The 20,235-nt window shown below is 46.0% G+C and overlaps 1 protein-coding gene across 2 annotated transcripts in view; it reads left to right on the plus strand.

Annotated features, from left to right (window-relative positions):
• The window catches only part of ABCC9 (ATP binding cassette subfamily C member 9), a 976,112-nt gene that overhangs the window by 190,960 nt on the left and 764,917 nt on the right, over positions 1–20,235 (plus strand). For both annotated transcript variants that reach the window (XM_029600177.1, XM_029600176.1), the window contains exon 7: positions 10,937–11,134. In XM_029600177.1, coding sequence (XP_029456037.1) covers positions 10,937–11,134 — 198 coding nt within the window. The remainder of the gene's footprint in view (positions 1–10,936; positions 11,135–20,235) is intronic.

A 20,235-nucleotide genomic window follows, 5' to 3' on the forward strand; every position in this document is an offset into this window, starting at 1 on the left:
TTAACTGCCCCATAGAATTATTACCCGGAACCATGCCTTCCAGGGGCAGAACCTATCCCCTTTCACTTCCTGAAACACAAGCCATGTCAGCGTAAATCAAGGAGAATTTGGATAAAGGATTCATCAGACCCTCTAATTCCCTGGCAGGAGCCGGGTTCTTCTTTGTAAAGAAGAAGGATGGCAGCTTGAGATCCTGCATAGATTACAGAGGGTTGAATGCAGTAACTCGTAAGGATTGTTATCCCCTGCCACTTATTAGTGAACTAATAAGTGGCAAGATTTGTGCGCCCTGCAGATGATCAAACTATTTGATCATCTGCAGGGCGCACAAATCTTGATGAAATTGGATCTCTGAGGGGCGTATAACCTTGTATGAATCCAACCAGAAGACATATGGAAGACCACCTTCAACACAAGGGACGGTCACTACGAGTACGTAGTAATGCCCTTCGGACTTTGCAATACCCCTGCAGTATTTCAGCGCTTAATGAACGAGATCTTTCGGGACCTTTTATACTCGTTTGTTGTGATATATCTGGACGATATACTAATATTCTCCAAAGACCTAAAGTCCCATAGTTCCCACGTCCAAACAGTCCTCCAACGTCTCAGAGACCATCATCTCTATGAGAAATTAGAGAAGTGTATTTTTGAACAACCCAGTCTTCCATTTTTAGGCTACATAATTTCCAACCGTGGTTTCACCATGGACCCCGATAAACTCCAGGGTATTCGAGATTGGCCTCAACCTCCGTGCCCTACAAAGATTCCTTAGGTTTACAAACTACTATCGAAACTTTATCGCAACTTCTCCTCTCTGGCCGCTCCACTTACTGCCATGACTAGGAAGGGATGTGACCTCCGAGTGTGGAGTCCCATAGCCCAGTCAGCATTCCACGCCTTGAAGGAAGCCTTCTATACCGGTCCATGTCTCCATCATCTGGATCCCAACCGTCCCTTCATCGTCGAAGTCGACGCATCCGCCATCGGAGTAGTCTTGAGTCAATACTTCTCTAAAGGAACTTTAGTACCATGCTCCTTCTACTCACATAAATACTCCTCTACTGAACAAAACTATACTATAGGGGACCGTGAACTCCTAGCCGTGAAACTAGCCCTCCAGGAATGGTATCCCTGGCTGGAAGGGGCATAACACATATTTACAATATTTACTGACCAGAAGAATCTAGAACACCTAAAGGAGGCCCAGTTACTTAACCCCAGACATGCCCACTGGGCCCTGTTCTTTGAACGCTTCAACTTCGAGCTCCGCTATCGCCCAGCAGCTAATAACCTCCGGGCAGATGCACTCTCTTGCTCCGTCGAACCAGAAGATACACCCGAGACTCCTAGACACATAATCAATCCAGCTTGCATATCAATTGCAGTCACCACCATGGTAACAGCCGGGAAGATGGAGGTCCCCCCACCATCTCCGTGAGCATGTGATCCGTTGGGCTCATGACTCTAAGCTGGATGGTCACCCCGGCTGAGCCCGGACTCTCAAGATGCTTCGAAGGCACTATTGGTGGCCTAGTATGATAAAGGACTCCCACAAATACGTAGACTCCTGTCCGGTCTGCATGCAGCAAAACCCCACAACTGGCCACCCATGGGGCCTTCTCCAGCCTCTTCCTGCGCCCACCGAACCCTGGTCAAGTCTCTCCACTGACTTTATTGTGGACCTGCTTCCTACAAAAGGAAATTCTGTAATTTGGGTTATTATTGACCGCGTCTCAAAAATGGCCCACTTTGTCCCATTACCTAGTCTCCCTTCAGCTCCAGAACTAGCTAGACTCTTCTTAACCAACGTATTTCATCTGCATGGACTACGACAAGACATCGTCTCCGATCGGGGCCCTCAATTTGCTGCTAAATATTGGAGATCCCTTTGTAAAAAGTTCAATATTACATTAAATTTAACCTCAGCCTATCATCTGCAAGCAAATGGCCAAGCCGAAAGGACAAAACCGTTTCTTAAAAACATTCCTGTGATCGTATGTCAACGATCAACAAGATTACTGGGCTGACCTCCTGCCATGGGCAGAACTGTCACATAACACTCACATTGCCTCTGCCACTGATGTCTCACCTTTTTGCGGTACTCTTTGGCTGCCAACCACACCTACCCCTACCGGTTCCATTCAGTGTACCTTCACCTGCAGCTCAGTCTACAACACAAACTATATGCAGACTCTGGAACCAAGTAAAAGAGAGACTAAGCCAAGCAGCTGAGTGAGCCAAATGCTTTACTGACGTCCATCGTCGGGTCACACCGCTGTTCCGGCTTGGCCAGAAGATCTGGCTCAGTACGAAACACATTCAACTACGACTGCCTTCTCAATGGCTAGCCCCCAGATTCATTGGTCCATTCCCTATTCTTCGATGCATTGGAGCATTCACTTACCAGCTACAACTCCCTGCCTCCCTGGGAATCCATAACACATTCCACGTGTCATTACTTAAGCCTCTGTCCTGGCCTTCCAGAAGGCCTCCTCCTCCTACTCAGCATACGGTGGAACCTGAGAACACACTACAGGTCAAGGAGGTCCTTGACGTTAGACATCGTCGTGGCCATTGGGAGTACCTCCTGTCATGGGAGGGTTTCGGCCCAGATGAAAACTCTTGGGAACTCGCTTACAACATCTATGACAAGGACCTGCTTCTAGGATTCCATCGAGACCATCCAGAAAAACCTAGACCGGTAAGTTTTAGATTTAGATCCTTGCCCTTTTGGGATTATAAGGCATTAAAAAGGAGGATTCTATAAAAATGTGCAGTACACAGTAAATAAAATATTGTCTGCGGGAATATATCCAAGATGTCTGCCTGTTGAGAGGCACGGGATTTTGGAGCTCCTCTTTTTTCCTTAAGTTTTCCCACTATGCCTCATACAAAGTATAAGGCAAGGATCTGGGATTTGGTCCTAGCCTCTCCTGGACCAGACCCTCTTCAGCCTATCATGGAGGGTTTCCTCTCCCTTGCACTTGATTCATCGCTGGTGGCATCTGAAGCCATGGAGCAGGCAGCTCTGTCACCGGACCTTGAAACTACTCTTAGCCACGGTGCACCGATGACTTTTCCTCTTCCCCATGTGTCCGGAACTCGGGCAATTTCTCGCCATCATATGGATATACTGCTCCTATATTGACGGCTTCTGGGGAGGACTCCCCCTTAGCACCTATGACGAGGTTGATCACTACTGTAGAGCTGGGCCTATTACCCCAGATGCAATCGGTGAAGCCTGTGAGTGGAGTGGACTTAAATCCTGGAACCTCCCATACAGGACAGTATTCAAGATAGAAACATAGAAGTGACAGCAGAAGAAGACCAAACGGCCCATCCAGTCTGCCCAGCAAGCTTTCACACCTATTTGTTTTCATAATCTGTTACTCTGACCGCTGAGGTCAGGGCCCTTATTGGTAACTTTTTGGTTCCAATTCCTTTCCACCCCCACCATCGATGCAGACAGCAGTGCTGGAGCTGCATCTAAGTGAAGTATCTAGTTAATTGGTTTGGGGTAGTAACTGCCGTAATAAGCAAGCTACTCCCGTTTGTTTACCCTGTGTGTACAATTCAGCCATTGTTGGTTGTCTGAATAAAATGCTCTTTACTTAATTCCCTCTGTTGCTGAAGCAGTGAGCTGCGCTGGATACTTATTCCAAGTCAAGTATCATGCTTAATTGATTCGGGGTAGTAGCCACCGTAACAAGCAAGCTACACCCATGCTTATTTGTTTACCCAGACTATGTAATTCATTCCTTGTTGGTTGATGCTGATATAAATCATCTTTTCTTCATTTTCTCTGCCGTTGAAGCAGAGAGCTATGCTGGATGTGCATTGAAAGTGAAGTATCAGGCTTATTTGATTTGGGGTAGTAACCGCCATAACAAGCAAGCTACTCCCCTGCTTTTTTGTGGATGCAAATCCTTTTTTCCACATTTCCTCTTGCAAATCCTTTTTTCCACATTTCCTCTTGCCGTTGAAGCATAGAGCAATATTGGAGTCGCATTAACTGTGTGAATGTTTATTGAATAAGGATATTAATCTCCAGGTAGTAGCCGTCATTCCCGCAAGCAAGCCACCCCTTGCCTTTTCTCTTCATTCACATCCTCTAGACTTTATGGATCCACAGTGTTTATCCCACACCCCTTTGAAATCCTTCACAGTTTTGGTCTTCAGCACTTCCTCCGGAAGGGCATTCCAGGCATCCACCACCCTCTCCATGAAGAAATACTTCCTGACATTGGTTCTGAGTCTTCCTCCCTGGAGTTTTAAATCGTGACCCCTGGTTCTGCTGATTTTTTTGCAACGGAAAAGGTTTGTCATTGTCTTTGGATCATTAAAACCAATCAAGTATCTGAAAGTTTGAATCATATCACCCATGCTCCTCCTTTCCTCCAGGGTGTACATATTTAGATTCTTCAGTCTCTCCTCATAAGTCATTCTATGAAGACCTTCCACTTTTTTGGTCGCCCTTCTCTGATATAGGAGAACAGAATGCCCTGCAAGATGGCCAAGGCATGGAGCCTCTCTTGTTTTGTCCCACACTTCCTAGACCCTCAGTTATTACTATGGACTCACTTTGGTCTGCTCTCATGGTCCTGGAGAAATCTAAATCTTCTCTTGTTCAAGTTACTTCAACTTTTGCTGGCTGTGTTCAAGTTCTTGAAACTGAGTCTGTTTTTCATTCTCAGAAGATCGATGCTTTGGAACAGCAAGTTTCTTCTTTCCAGCAAGTTCAAGATATGCTGGCTAAATCAGATTCTTATTCTCAGATGCTGAAAATATTGAAAATTCTATCTGCTATTTAAATCTGTGGATTTTGAATTTCCCTCAGTCTAATTTAATTTCTCCAATTGATATGGTTAAAAAATATATTACTGGGTTAAAAAATGTATTACTGAGGTTCTGAGAATTCCTACTGATGCAGTGCCTACCTTTGCTAAGGTTTATATGACAAAATCTTCAGACTTGAACCTAATTGAGTCTTCTTGTGAGCCGGATTTGGATTTGTCCTAATTCCTGGAATCTTCCATGGACATTGAGATTTCTATTTATTATTTATTTAAAATTTTTATATACCGACGTTCATCAAAGATATCACATCGGTTCACAGTGAAATGCAAACAGACGCCTGGGGTGGCGCTTTACATCAAACAAATATAACATAACATATAACATATTCTAGACATGAAACTCTTTTTCTTTCTTTTGTTTTTTCACAAGATCAAGATCTGATTTTAAGATCTTTTTTCCAACATCAACAGTCTGTTTTTCTTGGACAACGAATTTGGATTTTTCCTGATATTACTAGATCTACTCAGGAATGTCGGGAAAAATGTTTTCTTATGTGACCCGAAGTTTTGGCTCTAGGTGCTAAATTTACCTTATTTCCTTGTCGATGTGTTATCATTCACCTTAGAGCCAAACATATTTTTTGATCCCATGCATTTATGTTCATATTTAGATGCCCATCCCACGGCTACCTCAGCTTAACATCTGATTAATGACAATTGTATTGTGTATTTTCAAGTGTTGCCTCTCTTGTTCTTCTGCTTATTTTCTTCTGTTGTCTCACTCTTTAATTCTTTATCTTGGTATTTCTATACCACCTGTGTTATGTTTGGTGGTCTGCGGGCTATCCCCACAAATTGCCACACTCATCTTCCCAGCTGGGCTGTTGCTGCTGGCTCCTGATGTGACCAAGTGCCGCTGATTCTCCGTGTGGTGGGACGCTGTGCTCTGACACAGCAAAATGCCATCAGCTCCTTCTGCAGCAGGACACTGCCGGCCCCATCCTGCCGTGCTCCTCCTTAGGCACGCATGCGCCTGAACTGTCTTTATTTAAAGGGCCCACGGTGAAAAGCTCCACAGCACCTGCTGATGTCATCATATACCAAACCCTATAAAGGGCTCACTGTCTCCTTCTCTCACTGCCTCAGCAACAGGTCCAACTACTTCCTAGTAGTACGTGTTGCTTCCCAGAGTTCCAGTCTTTATCCAGCTTGTCTTCAATCCTCATCTAGCTTGTCTTCAGTCCTCATGCAGCTCACCTTCGGTCCTTGTTCAGCTGTCTTCGGTTTGTCTTCTGTCTTCACTGCAGTCTGTTCCATCCACTTTGCCTGCTTATTCTTGTCCTTGCCTGCTTGTCTTGCCTATCTGTCCCTCTTCTCCTCTCTCAGATAGTTACATGGTTTGACCTGACTTGAACTCCAGATATGCCTGACTGCTGCCTACCTCTGACCATCACCTGGACCTCTGATAAGCCTGATTGCTGCTTGCCTACAACCCTAGCTAATATGGACTTCCTCAGCTTCCAAAAACAGAGACCTGACCTAAATTCTTCTGGACCCAGGACCCAAGTTCAACCTGAGGGGAAAGTGGACTGGTGTAGATGAAGGTCCTGACTGGTTTCTGCTTCATCTGGTTCCACCTGCCAAAGAAACCTGCAGGGCTTCTCCCTGCAGGTAAAGTCAATCTTGCCTTGGCCCAAGGGTCCACAGATACAACAGATTGCTGAGGCCATGGAATTGACGGACATGACCTCACAGCAGGCCATTCCCAGCATAGTCTGCAGGCTATAAGTCCAACAATGTACCATGGAACACATGGCTGCCATGATGGACAGGATCTCCAGTTGCCTGGATGCCATGATCACCCTTTGGTGCCACCGTCATCCACACCAGCACCGCCACTTCCCACAGCACCTAACTGGATAGTTCCTCAGCTGCCAGCTCCACCCCAGTATGCCAGAAACCCCAAGCAATGGGGATTACTGAACCCAGTGTAGAATGCACCTACAGTTACAGGTTCCTCTGTTCCCTGATAATCAGGCCAAAACTACCTATATCCTCTCCCTGCTGGATGGAACAGCACTGGCCTGGGCTTCTCTCCTCTGGGACCCCTCTCTTTCTTGCTCAACCTGCCACAATTCATGGAGCAGTTTCTAATTGACTTTGAGGAGCTGGATCATACAGTATTTTGTTCAGTATTTCCCATTTTGTTTCCCCTCTCTTACCACCTCCAAGTTCCCTTATCAGTTTCATTGTAAAGCCCTGTTGGCCAGTTTTATGTTACATGGAAACCGATGTGATGTTTGCCTAACGAATGTCGGTATACAAAAATTTTAAATAAATAAATAAAAATAGCAGTGATGGCCTCTGATCTGCTACACCTCTATCAAGGCTCCCAAACTTTGCTTGAATATGCTGTGGAATTCAGGATGCTGGATTCCAAGATGAACTGGCGAAAAAATAGTTTAGTCGCCATATTCTTAGAAGGCCTCTTTGGGAAAATCAAAGATGAGCTTATCACCAGGGATCTTCACACCTCTGTAGAGAGTCTCATTGCCCTAACTGGTGAAATAGATCATTCAAGAGTACAGGGTGAGTACTGCACCGCAGAATGCCCTACACAGTCGCCTATGGCTGGTCACGGACCACGCCAGAAATGAAGCAGACTCCAGACGAGGAGATGAAGACGAGCTGGAAACATGATGAAGATTCAGGAGAGGCCTGCACTGAGGCATGCCCTACACAGCCACCTGTGGCTGGTCACAGACCATGCTGAAGCAGAGCAGGCTCTGGCTTGAGTCTAGGGCATGGACAGAAGAAGGAAGAAGGAACTCCGAAGACCGGGAACAGGATTCAAAGATTCAAGACTCAGGATTCAAGACTCAGGATTCAGGTACAGACCTTGGCGTTCAAAGCAAGGGCCTTCCGGAGACTTGCGCTGCAGACATGAAGACAGGCCTTATGCCATGAAGCACCCTACACAGCTGCCCATGGGCTGGTCATGGACCACAACAGTGGCACGCCAAGAAAGTTAGATGACTAGGAAACCTAGAAGCAGGACGAAGAGCCAGAGACGGGAATAGTAGGACCAGGACTGGAACAGCAGGAACATGGAATGCCGGAAACATGAAACATCAGGAACACTGAACAGGCAATGAAGAACCAGTGAGAGACCACAGGCAACTGTGATGATCTGATGTGAAGGGCCCGAGGAAGTGCAAGAGAGCCCCTTTTATAGGGCTGAAGATGGCACAGGTTGATGACATCATCTGTTGGGGCCGTGGGGCTTTTCCCGCCGCTGGCCCTTTAAATATTAAGAAGAGGTGCGCAGACATGCCTATGCAGGGCCCAGGACAGGCAGGAGCAGAAAAGCAATGTTGGTGGCATCCCTGCCGCGAGGTGAGGCACAGCAACGGTGGAACCAGGACCAAGAAGAGAGGAGCTTCAACTGCAGCTTCCTAGCCGCAAGGAGGTGTAGACAGCAGATTCCCCTGCCGCGCAGGGACAGTCCCGGCAGTGGCTCTTGTCATGAAGAATCAGCGGGGGGCTCTGCTGCATGAGGACAAGGTCAGCGGCGGTTTCCTGCCATGAAGAGAGGCGGACAGTAGCTTCCATGCCGCAAAAGGTGCAGGAGCCTGCAGCAAGGCGGGCCTGCTGGAAAACACGGCGGCGACAAAGCAGGGGACTGGCGGCGACAATGGCCCGGATGATAAGTGAGGCTGCTCGTGGTAGGAGCACTGGATGGCCCGCGCCATTTTTAAAGATGGCGCCGGCCATCCAGTGCTCCCTCCATGTGACAGGGGCCGGCCAATGGCTCGGATATCCTGTCACATGGTAAGGGCAAAGGCCATCGGCGCCATTTTTATTAGTGGCAGCCGACGGCCTGAGAGCGGGAGATCGCTCCCGGGACCCCCACTGGACCACCAGGTACCTGTAAAATGTTTTTGGGGGGGTCGGGAGGGTAGGGGAAGCAAAGGGATTAGTTTTAAAGGGTCGGGGTGGGTTTTTGTTTATCGGCTCGGGCGCAGCCGATAAACAAAACCGCGATCGGGCCCGATGGAAAAAACCCCACATGTGAATTGGAACCGGAATCCGAACCGATTCCAGTTCCGATTCACATCTCTAATTTCTAACAGTGGCCAATCCAGGTTACAAATTCCTAATAGTAGAGAGATTCCATGCTGCTAATGCCTAGGTATAAGGAATGGTTTCTCCAAGTTTACCTGATTAATAACTGTTTATGGGCTTTTTCTCCAGGAATTTGCCCAAACCTTTTTTTAAACCCAGCTATACTAGCTACCTTTACCACATCCTCCAGCAATGAATTCCAGAGGTTAATTGTGCATTGAGTGAAAAATATATTTTTGTTCGATTTGTTTTAAATGTGCTACTTTGTAATTTCATGGAGTGATCCTACCAGGTACTTGTGATCTGGATTGGCCATTATTGGAAAAGGGATACTGGGCTTGATGGACCTTTAGTCTGATCCAGTATGGCAAAAATTATATGTCCTCCATTCTTTGTATTTTTTAATAAACAACCGATTTGATCTCATGATTTTATAGACCTCTATCATATCTCCCCTCAGCTATCTCTTCTCCAAGCTGAAGAGCTTTAACCTCTTAAACATGTCCTCATAGGGGAGCTATTCCTTTATCTGCACCTTTTCTAGTTCTGCTATATTTTTTTTGAGATGCAGTCACCAGAATTGTACCTAGTAAATTAGATGTGGATATACCATGGAGCAATACAGAGGTATTATAAAATTGTTTTATTCTCTATTCCTTTCCTAGTAATTCCTAACATTTTATTTGCTTTTTTTGACCTCTGTTGTACACTTAGTTGAGGATTTTAATGTATTATGCACCATGACAGCTAGTTCCTTTTCTGGGGTACTGAATCCTAAAATGGAACCTAACATCATGCATTATTTTCCCTATGTTCATCACTTGGTATTTTGCAAGCTCCTCATTCAATTTCTTTCAATAAGAACTTGGAATAATTTTGTATTATCTGCAAATATGATCACCTCACTAGTTGTTCCCTTTTCCAAATACCCCTGGGGCACTCCATTATTTACCTTTCTCCAGTGAGGAAACTCACCATTTAATCCTACTTTTTTCCAGTCTTCTAACCAATTCTTAATCCACAATAGGACATTGCCTTCTGTCCCTCAACTTTTAAATTTTCTTATGAATCTCTCATGAGAAACTTTGTCAAATGCCATCTGAAAATCCAGATGCACTATTTTTCACATGTTTACTATCTCCTTAAAAAAAAAAAATAGGAGATTGGTGAGACAGGATGTTCCATGGGTAAATACATGTTGGCTGTTTCTCATTAAGCCATGGCTATCTATATGTTCTTTAATTTTGTTCTTTAAAATAGTCTCTATAATTTTTCCTGGCACTGATGTCTGGCTAACTGGTCTATAGGTTCTTGGATTACCCTTAGAGCTCTTTTTAAAGGTTACAGCTATATTGGTCAACCTCCAATACAGATATATAATATGATTGAAGACATTTATGCTGTAAATGAAAGTCTAACTATTAGAGTGTGTCAAAGTAGATATTTAAAAGACAAACACTATGATTCCTGGCAGAAAAATTAGAAATGGTCTTTTAAATGTAACATTTGTATGGGCCATTGCAGGCAATATTTAAAATTAAGGGAATCTTCTACAATATTTTTAATTGTTGCATGATAGAGGAAAAATAAATGTTTTTCATATAGAATAGAATATCCTCAAGTTTAAACAGTTTTACAATTTTCAAATTCTCCTCCATTGCACATAATTGGAGCCACAGATTATTCTGGTATTTAGGATTTTCATAATGAATACTCTTGACAAATCTACACACTTTCCATCAAAGACATGCATTCTTTTGCATAATTTGGTTACCCTTAAAACAAATCTGATGATTTACAGCCCCTCACTGACTAGATTCTGAACACTCTTGTGTTAGATATTTTGGTATAAGGAAAACTGTATATAAGGAGGACAATTTTCAAAAGCCATTTACATTGTAATGCTATAATTTGATTGCAATATGCTTTATCAACAATGTAACCTTAGCAATTCCTTGTATTTCAAATACAGTTTATTATGAGGTTAGTTATTCTATTATTATCTTTTACAGAAAAAGGTGGCCGACAAGCCAAACTGTAATCCTTCTATATGGCTGGCAATGTACCGAGCTTTTGGTCGTCCTATCTTGCTCAGCAGCATATTTCGCTACTTGGCTGATTTATTGGGTTTTGCTGGACCACTCTGTATTTCTGGCATTGTTCAACTCCTTGATGAGAAAAAACAAAATGGAACTCAGATTATAATGTCTGTGAGTGCTCTTTATAATTATTTTTCCATTTATAACCTATATTTTCAGATTCAAAACATTCTTTTCAATTTTTTTTTGTTTTTCACTAAAGAAAATCTATTATTGCTCATTATTAAAGATGTTCACTGTAGGATTATATTGTGATTTTCAATCATTATTTTATCATTGGGGATAAAACATATAGTGTCCAATTTAACAATCTATAATTCGGGCCATATTTTTACTACATTTTCTAGTTTCTCAAACATGAGTTACATTTTTTATAGTAATAGTTTCCAATATTTCTCTGGTACTAATGTCAAAACAATCTATAGTGACCGGGGTTTGATTTCTTTTCCTACTCCTCTGACCCTTTCTATAATTTTTTAATATTTTTTGCTTTTAGAATATCACTGGTTGGAAACTATCAACTCAAGGTTTATAATAATTATAAGTGACAGCAGTTGTCTTAATTTAGTTATTTTGAAGGTCACCTTAGTTTGTTTTCTAGAAAAATATATGTTACGATGCTGCTTGCAGGCCTAGCCACAAACAGCCTCTCCCCGTCCAATGCAGCCTGAGTGTCGCTGCTGCCTGTTCTTCACAGCAGGCAGAGCTGCCACTGCTGCTGCCATCTTTCACACGGCCCGAGTGCCGCTGCCGACCGGCTCCTTCTGCGGCGTGGAGCTGCTGACTTCTTGGACCTGCCTCGCGGCCCAGAGGCCGCTGATGCTGCTGCCTCCATGGGGCAGGAGTGCCACCGCCCTCTTAACTCCATGGCGGGCAGAGCCACCTCCGTTGCCTGCCTTCGCGGCAGGGAGCCGCCATCTTGCTGCCTTCTTTCATGGCCCAGTGCTGCCTCCAGCCTTGATCTTCATGGCATAGATGACTCTGCCACTGTCTCCCCGGTCCTGGCCTCTCTATAGGTGCGCGGCCACACCTCTCCTGGATATTTAAAGGGCCTGCGGTGGGAAAAGCCCCACTGCCCCGCCTAATGACCTCATCTGGGTGTCTTCTCTTCAGCCTTATAAAAGGGTTCCTCGTCAGTCCCTCGTTGCCTTCGCAAGGAGCTTGTCTGTTCCTGGATTCCTCATCTCTTCCAGCTCTTTATTCCAGGAGGCTCCAACGTCCACCTTTGCTTCTTCAAGCTCCTCTGTTCTTCGTGGGAGCTCCCTTGTCTTCATCCGTGGTTCCTGGTCTCTCGTCGGATCCTGCATACTCGTCCATCCTGTGCCTTGATGTTCCTGTCTCCAGATGTTCCTTGTGTTCCCGTTCCAGTCCTGATCCTGATGTCCTCGTCTCTGGCTCTCTGTCCTGCTTCCAGGTTTCCTAGTCCACCTTTCCTGGCATGCCACTGTTGTGGTCCATGACCAGCCCATGGGGGGCTGTGTAAGGCGCTTTGTGGCACAAGGCCTGTCTTCACGTCTGCAGCACAAGTTTCCAGAAAGCCCTTGTTTTTAATGCCAAGGTCTGTTCCTGAATCCGAGTTCCGAGTCTTGAATCCTGAGTCTTGAATCCTGTTGCTGGTCTTTGGAGTACCTTGCTCCTGCTTCCATTCATGCCCAAGACTCAAGCCAGAACCAGCTCTGCTTCAGCATGGTCCGCGACCAGCCATGGGCAGCTGTGTAGAATGCACCTCAGTTTAGGACTCTCCTGAATCTTTGACATGTTTCCAGTTCCAAGTCTCCACTTTCTGCTTTGCTTCTGGCGGCTGTGTAGGGCGCGCTGCGGTGCAGTACTCAACCTATACTAGTGCCTGAATTCTGAATCCTTGTCTGAGTCTCCAAGTATCCTGAATTCTTGTCCAAGTCTCCAAGTGCCAAGTACAGGACTTCCATACTCCCCTAGCTAGCCTGCCGTTTTTTTCCTCTACCTGCCCGACCCTTCAAAGCTTGCTGACTAGGCAAGATTTTTTAATTTTTCTACTTACACACCATCCACAGCTGAAGTAAAGAAACACAGATAGGAAACCTGGCACATGCTTATGTGCGTAAGAGATATGCGGTGGTATCATTATGAAAATGAGGAACACCCATTCTCTTCCCAAATCACACTCACACCCCTCTCCTTTTTTGGAAAAAAATGTTTATCCGCATATCGGGAGATATGTGCATGGCCGTGGGCCTTTTAAAATCCATGCAGCCTGAGTGTGTCCAAGTCACGCATGTATCTCCCAGTTTGGCCACATGCAAGCCTTTGAAAATCTACCTCTTAGTTTCCCTGCTCTAACTCCATCCCCATAGCCACCTACTTTTCAGACTCCTAAATTTAAGAGCAAAGCTGTCGTAAATTTTCAAAAGGGCTAACTCCAAAAATTAGGAGTATAAACTCTTTGAAAATTGGTCCCAGGTATGTAGGTACATAAGAACATAAGTTGCCATACTGGGTTAGACTGAGGGGGAATCAAGCCCATCATCCTGTTTCCAACTATAGCCAATCCAGGTTACAAGTACTAGGGATGTGCATTTGTTTGCAACGTATTGGCAATCCGCAACGTATACGTCCCTATCCGTTCTATTCGTGGGTTCGCAAAACAGATCGCGATCCCCCACAAATACAAACATATCATTAGTTTCATTCTTTTGGCTCGCAGTGATTTCTTAGCAGCCATTTGAAATAGGAGATAGCAAAAAACTGTGACCTCACAGCCCTGTCATAGAGTGGGTCAGACAGGTTGGCAAGGAGACTAGAATACAACCTATCAGAGCTAAGCATTTTTTGTAATGCAGCCAATCGCCGCTCTCTCTCAGTGCTCTGTGACACTGTTCCTGATGACGAAGCACTATTTATATGTGAAGCACGTGGCGTGCCACGCACTTTCTTGGCGGGGATGGTGGGGAGGTGGCTGCTGAACTCAGGGCTAGTCTGAGTGTATCAAATCTGTATTCAATTGCTAGCTACTTCGATAGAAAAAGATATTTGTTCGACTTGGCTGCAGTGCCAGCCAGCCCTGGTTTTTTACCTCACTTTTTTAAATTGATCTGACACGGTCTCTCTGTCAGTGCCAGTGAGAGAAGTTGCTAGCACTAGCAGTGGCATTTTGCTTCTTATTTTACCCCCTGGGGTAGGTTGCAAATAGGATTTGGGTGTTGTGGGTGGGTGATATATTCAATTTATAGCTAGTTTTAAAGAATTGCAATTGAAACAGATATTTCATCGATTTTGTTGCTGTGCCAAGCCAGGATTTTTGTTAACTGGCATAACTGAAGTTTTTTTTTTTTTAATTGAAATCACTGTCTCTCTGTGCTCTTTTAATCCAAGAAGGCAGTGCACTGGGTAGTGGGCATCAGTAACAGTGGGCACTGGGTAGTTTTGCAGACTCATGAATATTGGGACAGTGGTGGTCTCTGAAGGCAAATCCCCAGTGGGCCTCTTTTGTAGTTACAACTTTGTTGTGTGCACATACATTACATTAGTGCACACATCAAGGCACTGAGCCTGTGGGCAGCCAGTTTTGCAGACTCACGCATATTGGGACAGGGGTTCTCTCTTAAGGCAAATCCCCAGTGGGCCTCTTCTGGAATTAATAATTTTAATTGAAATCTCTAGTAGGCACTGACATTAAATCCATAATGTCAGGGAAAGCTAAGCGTGGTCTAGTGATTGGGACTGGGAGAGGAGGCACCTCAAAAGGGAGTGACAGTCCCCCATTAAAGTTAAAAAGGGACCTGTTCCAATCTAAAATCTCTGGAGGGGCAGGCAGTTCCATCCGTAAAAAAATGAAATCTAAAAATGATGCATCACCACCACCTGTTTCTGACCCTGTAGTTTTGAGGGTGAGGGAAGGGGTGGCCGAGTCATGCAAGACAAAAGGGTGAGACCCAAAAGCAGCAGTGCGACAGCAGACTCGACTTAGCATTGAAAATGTAGCGCAGGCATTGTTTACTTCTGATTTCGATGAAGAATCATCTTGTGTGGGATTCTCATCATCAGAAATGGAAGCAGTAATAACTGATGAAGGTTTAGGAGGATTCGTTAGTCCTGTCTTAGCCTCCATTTCAGTGCTGCAGGGGAGAGATGAAACTGATGATGAGGAGGAAGAAGAGCAGTCAGCGCAGGCACAGAGTATGACTGATGCCCCTGGCATTGCTTCTCAGGGTGCACCCACTACTTCAGCTCCAGTGCCAGCATCCACCCCGAAGGCTATAGAGAAGGGATCACAAAAGACATATGCGATCTGGAGCCACTTTAAAGTGACGGAGGACCTGCGTTTTGCTCAGTGTAATTACTGTGGCGGGGCTATTAGCAGAGGCAAGCAAATGGGACATCTATCTAATTTTTGGCATGATGCATCATATGAAGAGGCAACATCCAACAAGAGTACTGCCATCTAGGGATGGTGGCAGTACCAGTCAGGGGACCCCTTTTTCCAGGCAGCGTAAAGTGGTTGAAAAGGAGCAGAGTCACCCCACGCCCTCAGCCCTTCTAGCAGTCAGGTGGCAGGCCAGCAGCCCCCTGCCATGTGTCAGAAGCAACAACCCACCATAGCGGAAATGGGGTGGTGTGTGGTAACGCTATCCTGGGGTAGGAGGCAGGCAGCCTCAAAAGATGTAACCAGGAGCATTGGGGAAATGATTGCCCTTGATGACCAGCCCTTGCAGATAGTGGAGAATGTGGGTTTCAAGCATTTTCTGAAGGTCATAATTCCAAATTACAAAGTCCCCTCCAGAACCACATTTAGCAGAAAGGTCATCCCCAGCCTGTACAAGCAGTGTTGCAGTCACATCCAAGCTCTTCTAGCTAAGGCACAGGGGAGTGTGCATTTCACCTGCGATATCTGGACCGCCATGAATGCTTCACATTCTTACCTCTCCCTGACAGCACACTGGTGGGACCTGGCTGAGGCAGGGGCAGGCAGCAGCTCTATTAGTGAATAAGTATCAGGGTGGAGGTGGGCTTTACTGCACACCCACCTGATGGACGAGGCCCATACCGCAACCAATGTTCTAGCATGCATCAGACAGATGCTGATGGGCTGGCAACTATACCAGCGAGTCAGGAATCCTCAAGCAGGGTTCTTTGTCAGACAATGGTGCAAACATGGTAAAGGCAATAACCGACAGGTACTTTCAGAACATCCGATGTTTTGCACACACTCTGCACCTGGTAATGAAGTCAGCTCTGGGGTTGGAGTCCAATCACCAAGAGAATGAATACCTGCATACGTTAATACACAAGTGAAGGAACATAGCAGCGCACTTCCACAGAAGTGTGAAGGCAGGACAGGTTCTCTGACAAAAGCAGACTGATTTGGCAGATGCCTCACAAGCGTCTCATTCAAGACATTGCCATCTGGTGCAATTCCACCTTTATGATGCTGCAGAGGTTAGTGGAGCTGCAGACACACCTTCATGAACTTTCTGGTTCAATGGACATAGGTGTCAGAATCCCCTAGGGCATCATGATTTTTAGTCATGAGTCAGCTGGTAAAATTCCTGCAGCCCTTCAAGGATGTCACGGAGGAGTTGAGTTCCAGAAGTGCCACCTTGGCTGACATCATTCCTATAGTTAATTTCCTGGATGAAAATTTGGAGGGCTTTAAACAGGAAGAGGGGATGACAGCTGAGGTGCTGCATTGTCTGGACTTTTTTCAGCAGCAGATGCAAGAGAGATTAAGGCCTTTAACAGAAGACCACACATACATGCTTACCACAGTCTGTGATCCCCATGTGAAAGTGAAACTTGCCCTACAGTCCAATTGTCTCTCACTTGTGAAGGATCTGCTGTTACTAAAAGTCCATGAACAGGAGCGCCATAGGCAGAGACAGATTAGGCATGAAGCAGAGGAGGAAACAGCGGGCACTTCAGAGAGTTGTGCTAGCCCAAGCAGGAGCAGCACTCTGTCAGCGACAGCTAGTACCTCCTGCTCCTCTACTTCAATACGCCAAAGGCATGTTGCCCATAAAGAATCATCTGTTCTGCTATGGACTAGAGAGAAAGCAGCTGGCATGATTAACTCTCAGCCCACCCAAGCAAAGGAGACACCAGCACAATTGTCAGTGACATGGTATCTCTCAGAACCCACAGAGAACATGCAGACAGATTCGCTGGCATATTGGGCACACAAGTCCACTGTCTGGCCACACCTAGCCAAAGTGGCTCAGCGATATCTGTCATGTCCACCAGTGTGGACATGACCACAGTGAACGTGCCCAGTGAACGTGTATTTTCAATGACAGGAGATATCATGAGCCCTCACCGCTCAAGGCTGGCACCAGAGTTAATGGAAATGCTAGTGTTTTTGAAAAGAAACCTGCCTTTGCTTGGGTTTCCAAATTTCCCTGTGAATGGCAAGATGAATAAAAGCTATTGAAAGCCTGGCAGCAGGTCCATCTGCCTCTTATGCTCTAGATAATATCAGCACATGTACTTGACCTGAAATGCTGTGCCTGTCCATCCACTGTCCAGGCCGTATGTCCCTACAAGGACCTGACCTGAAATGCTGTGCCTGTCCGTCCACTGTCCAGGCTTTACGTCCCTAGAAGGGCCTGACCTCAAACGCTGTGCCTGTCCATCTACTGTCCAGGCCGTACGTCCCTACAGGGGCCTGACCTCAAATGCTGTGCCTGTCTGAGTTTAGTTCTAGTATTTCTAATTTCAGTTTCATGTATTTGTGCATCACTTCTTTCCAGAATGTTCTTTTCCTGTTTTTCAACATTTGGAATGTAAGAACATAAAATGCTGACTTAAGATGTTTGGAGCTTGCATAGTTCAAATGCTCAATAGTTTTCATGACCTTCATAATATGGGTCATGTTCCCGAAATCTTTCTTAAGTGCCAACAGTAATGTTTCTAGTACTGTAGAAAACTGGTGGTAGTTGCACTCTAGTTCATCCTCTGTCTTCCCATAGTTTACAGAGGCACTGTGTAAACTACAAAGTCAACATAGGTTGATATTGTAGATTTAGACTTGAGTAGCGGTTTACTTATTTCTGAGAGCTCTTCATGTTCCTTTGTCATCAGCTGAAGTGCATTTGTACAGCTAATAGCTTCTGGGATATTCACAAATAATCTCCAGCTCAGTTCTTGCTTCACAAATGGCAGTCTCTATTGCTCTAAAAGCATCCTTATTTGAATTATCTTTCAGAAATGAAAAAATGCCATTTTCTTCTGGCAGTGAACCAGTTCAAGAAGAAGTGACAGATCAAACCACAGCATGCCTGCACAAAGGAAATGCTGTGCCTGTCCGTCTAGGCCTCATGTCCCTACAAGGGCTTGACTCCTATCCTCTAATGCTGTGCCTGTTCATCCAGGCTTTACGCCCCTATGAGGGCTTGACCTCTATCCTCGAATGCTGTGCCTGCTGCCTGTCCGTCCAGGATTTACGCCCCTACAAGGGCTTGACCTCTATTCTCGAATACTGTGCCTGTCTGTCCATCCAGGCATTACGTCCCTATGAGGGCTTGACCTCTATCCTTGAATGCTGTGCCTGCCTGTCTGTACAAGTTTTACGTCCCTACGAGGGCTTGACCTCTATCCTCGATTGCTGTGCCTGCTGCCTGTCCATCCTGGCCTTATGTCCCTAAAAGTGCTTGACCTCTATCCTCGATTGCTTTGCCTGTCCATCCAGGCCTTATGTCCCTAAAAGGGCCTGACCTCTATCCTAGAATGATGTGGCTGTCCGTCCAGGCTTTACGTCTCTACAAGGGCTTGACCTCTAATGCTGTGCCTGTCCGTCCAGGCCTTATGTCCCTATGAGGGCTTGACTCTAATGCTGTGCCTATCCATCCAGGCCTTATGACCCTATGAGGGCTTGACCTCTAATGCTGTGCCTGTCCGTACATGCCTTATGTTCCTAAAGAGCTTGACCTCTATCCTCGAATGCTATGCCTGTCCATCCAGGCTTTACATCTCTACAAGGGTTTGACCTCGAATGCTGTGCCTGTCCATCCAGGCTTTACGTCTCTACAAGGGTTTGACCTCGAATGCTGTGCCTGTCCATCCAGGCTTTACGTCTCTATAAGGGTTTGACCTCGAATGCTGTGCCTGTCTGTCCTGGCCTTATGTCCCTACAAGGGCTTGACCTCTATCCTCGAATGCCTTGCCTGCTTGTCCTTCTAGGCTTTACGTCCCTACGAGGGCTTGACCTCTATCCTTGATTGCTCTGCCTGTCCGACCAGGCCTTATGTCCATAAAAGGGCTTGACCTCTATCCTTGAATGCTGTGCCTGTCCATCCAGGCCTTATGTCCCTACGAGGGCTTGACCTCTAATGCTGTGCCTGTCCATCCAGGCCTTATGTCCCTACAAGAACTTGACCTCTATCCTCGAATGCTATACCTGTCCGTCCAGGATTTACATCTCTACATGGGTTTGACCTTGAATGCTGTGCCTGTCTGTCCAGGCCTTATGTCCCTTCGAGGGCTTGACCTCTAATGCTGTGCCTGTCCATCCAGGCCTTATGTCCCTACAAGAGCTTGACCTCTATCCTTGAATGCTATACCTGTCCATCCAGGCTTTACGTCTCTACAAGGGTTTGACCTCGAATGCTGTGCCTGTCTGTCCAGGCCTTATGTCCCTAAAAAGGCTTGACCTCTATCCTCAAATGCTGTGCCTGTCCATCCAGGCCTTATGTCCCTAAAAGGGCTTCACTAAGGATGTGCAGAGGGACACCATATGTTGCATTCAGGATTCGGATTCATTGGGGTTCAGATACGTTGCATTCGGCCATATGGTGCCCCGATACGTTAATATATCGATTTCTATTTGTTTCCCTGCTAAAATTATATTAACTACAACCCCCCACCCTCCTGACCCCCCCAAGACTTATCAAAACTCCCTGATGGTCCAGCGGGCAGTCCAAGAGCCATCCCCTGCACTCATACCCTCGGCTGCCGGTTTCAAAATGGCGCCAATAGCCTTTGACCTACTGTGACACAGGGGCTACCAGTGCCATTGGTCAGCCCCTGTCACATGGCCATCGGCGCCATCTTGTGCTCCTACCATGTGACAGGAACTGATCAATGGCACCGGTAGCCCCTGTGACATAGTAAGGGCAAAGGCTATCAGCGTCATTTTGATTACTGGCAGCCGACAGCCCGAGTGCAGGAGATCGCTCCCGGACCCCCGCTGGACTACCCGGACCCCCGCTGGACCACCAGGGACTTTTGGCAAGTCTTGGGGG

The sequence above is a fragment of the Rhinatrema bivittatum genome, chromosome 4, assembly GCF_901001135.1.
Source record: "Rhinatrema bivittatum chromosome 4, aRhiBiv1.1, whole genome shotgun sequence".
Classification (NCBI taxonomy): domain Eukaryota; kingdom Metazoa; phylum Chordata; class Amphibia; order Gymnophiona; family Rhinatrematidae; genus Rhinatrema; species Rhinatrema bivittatum.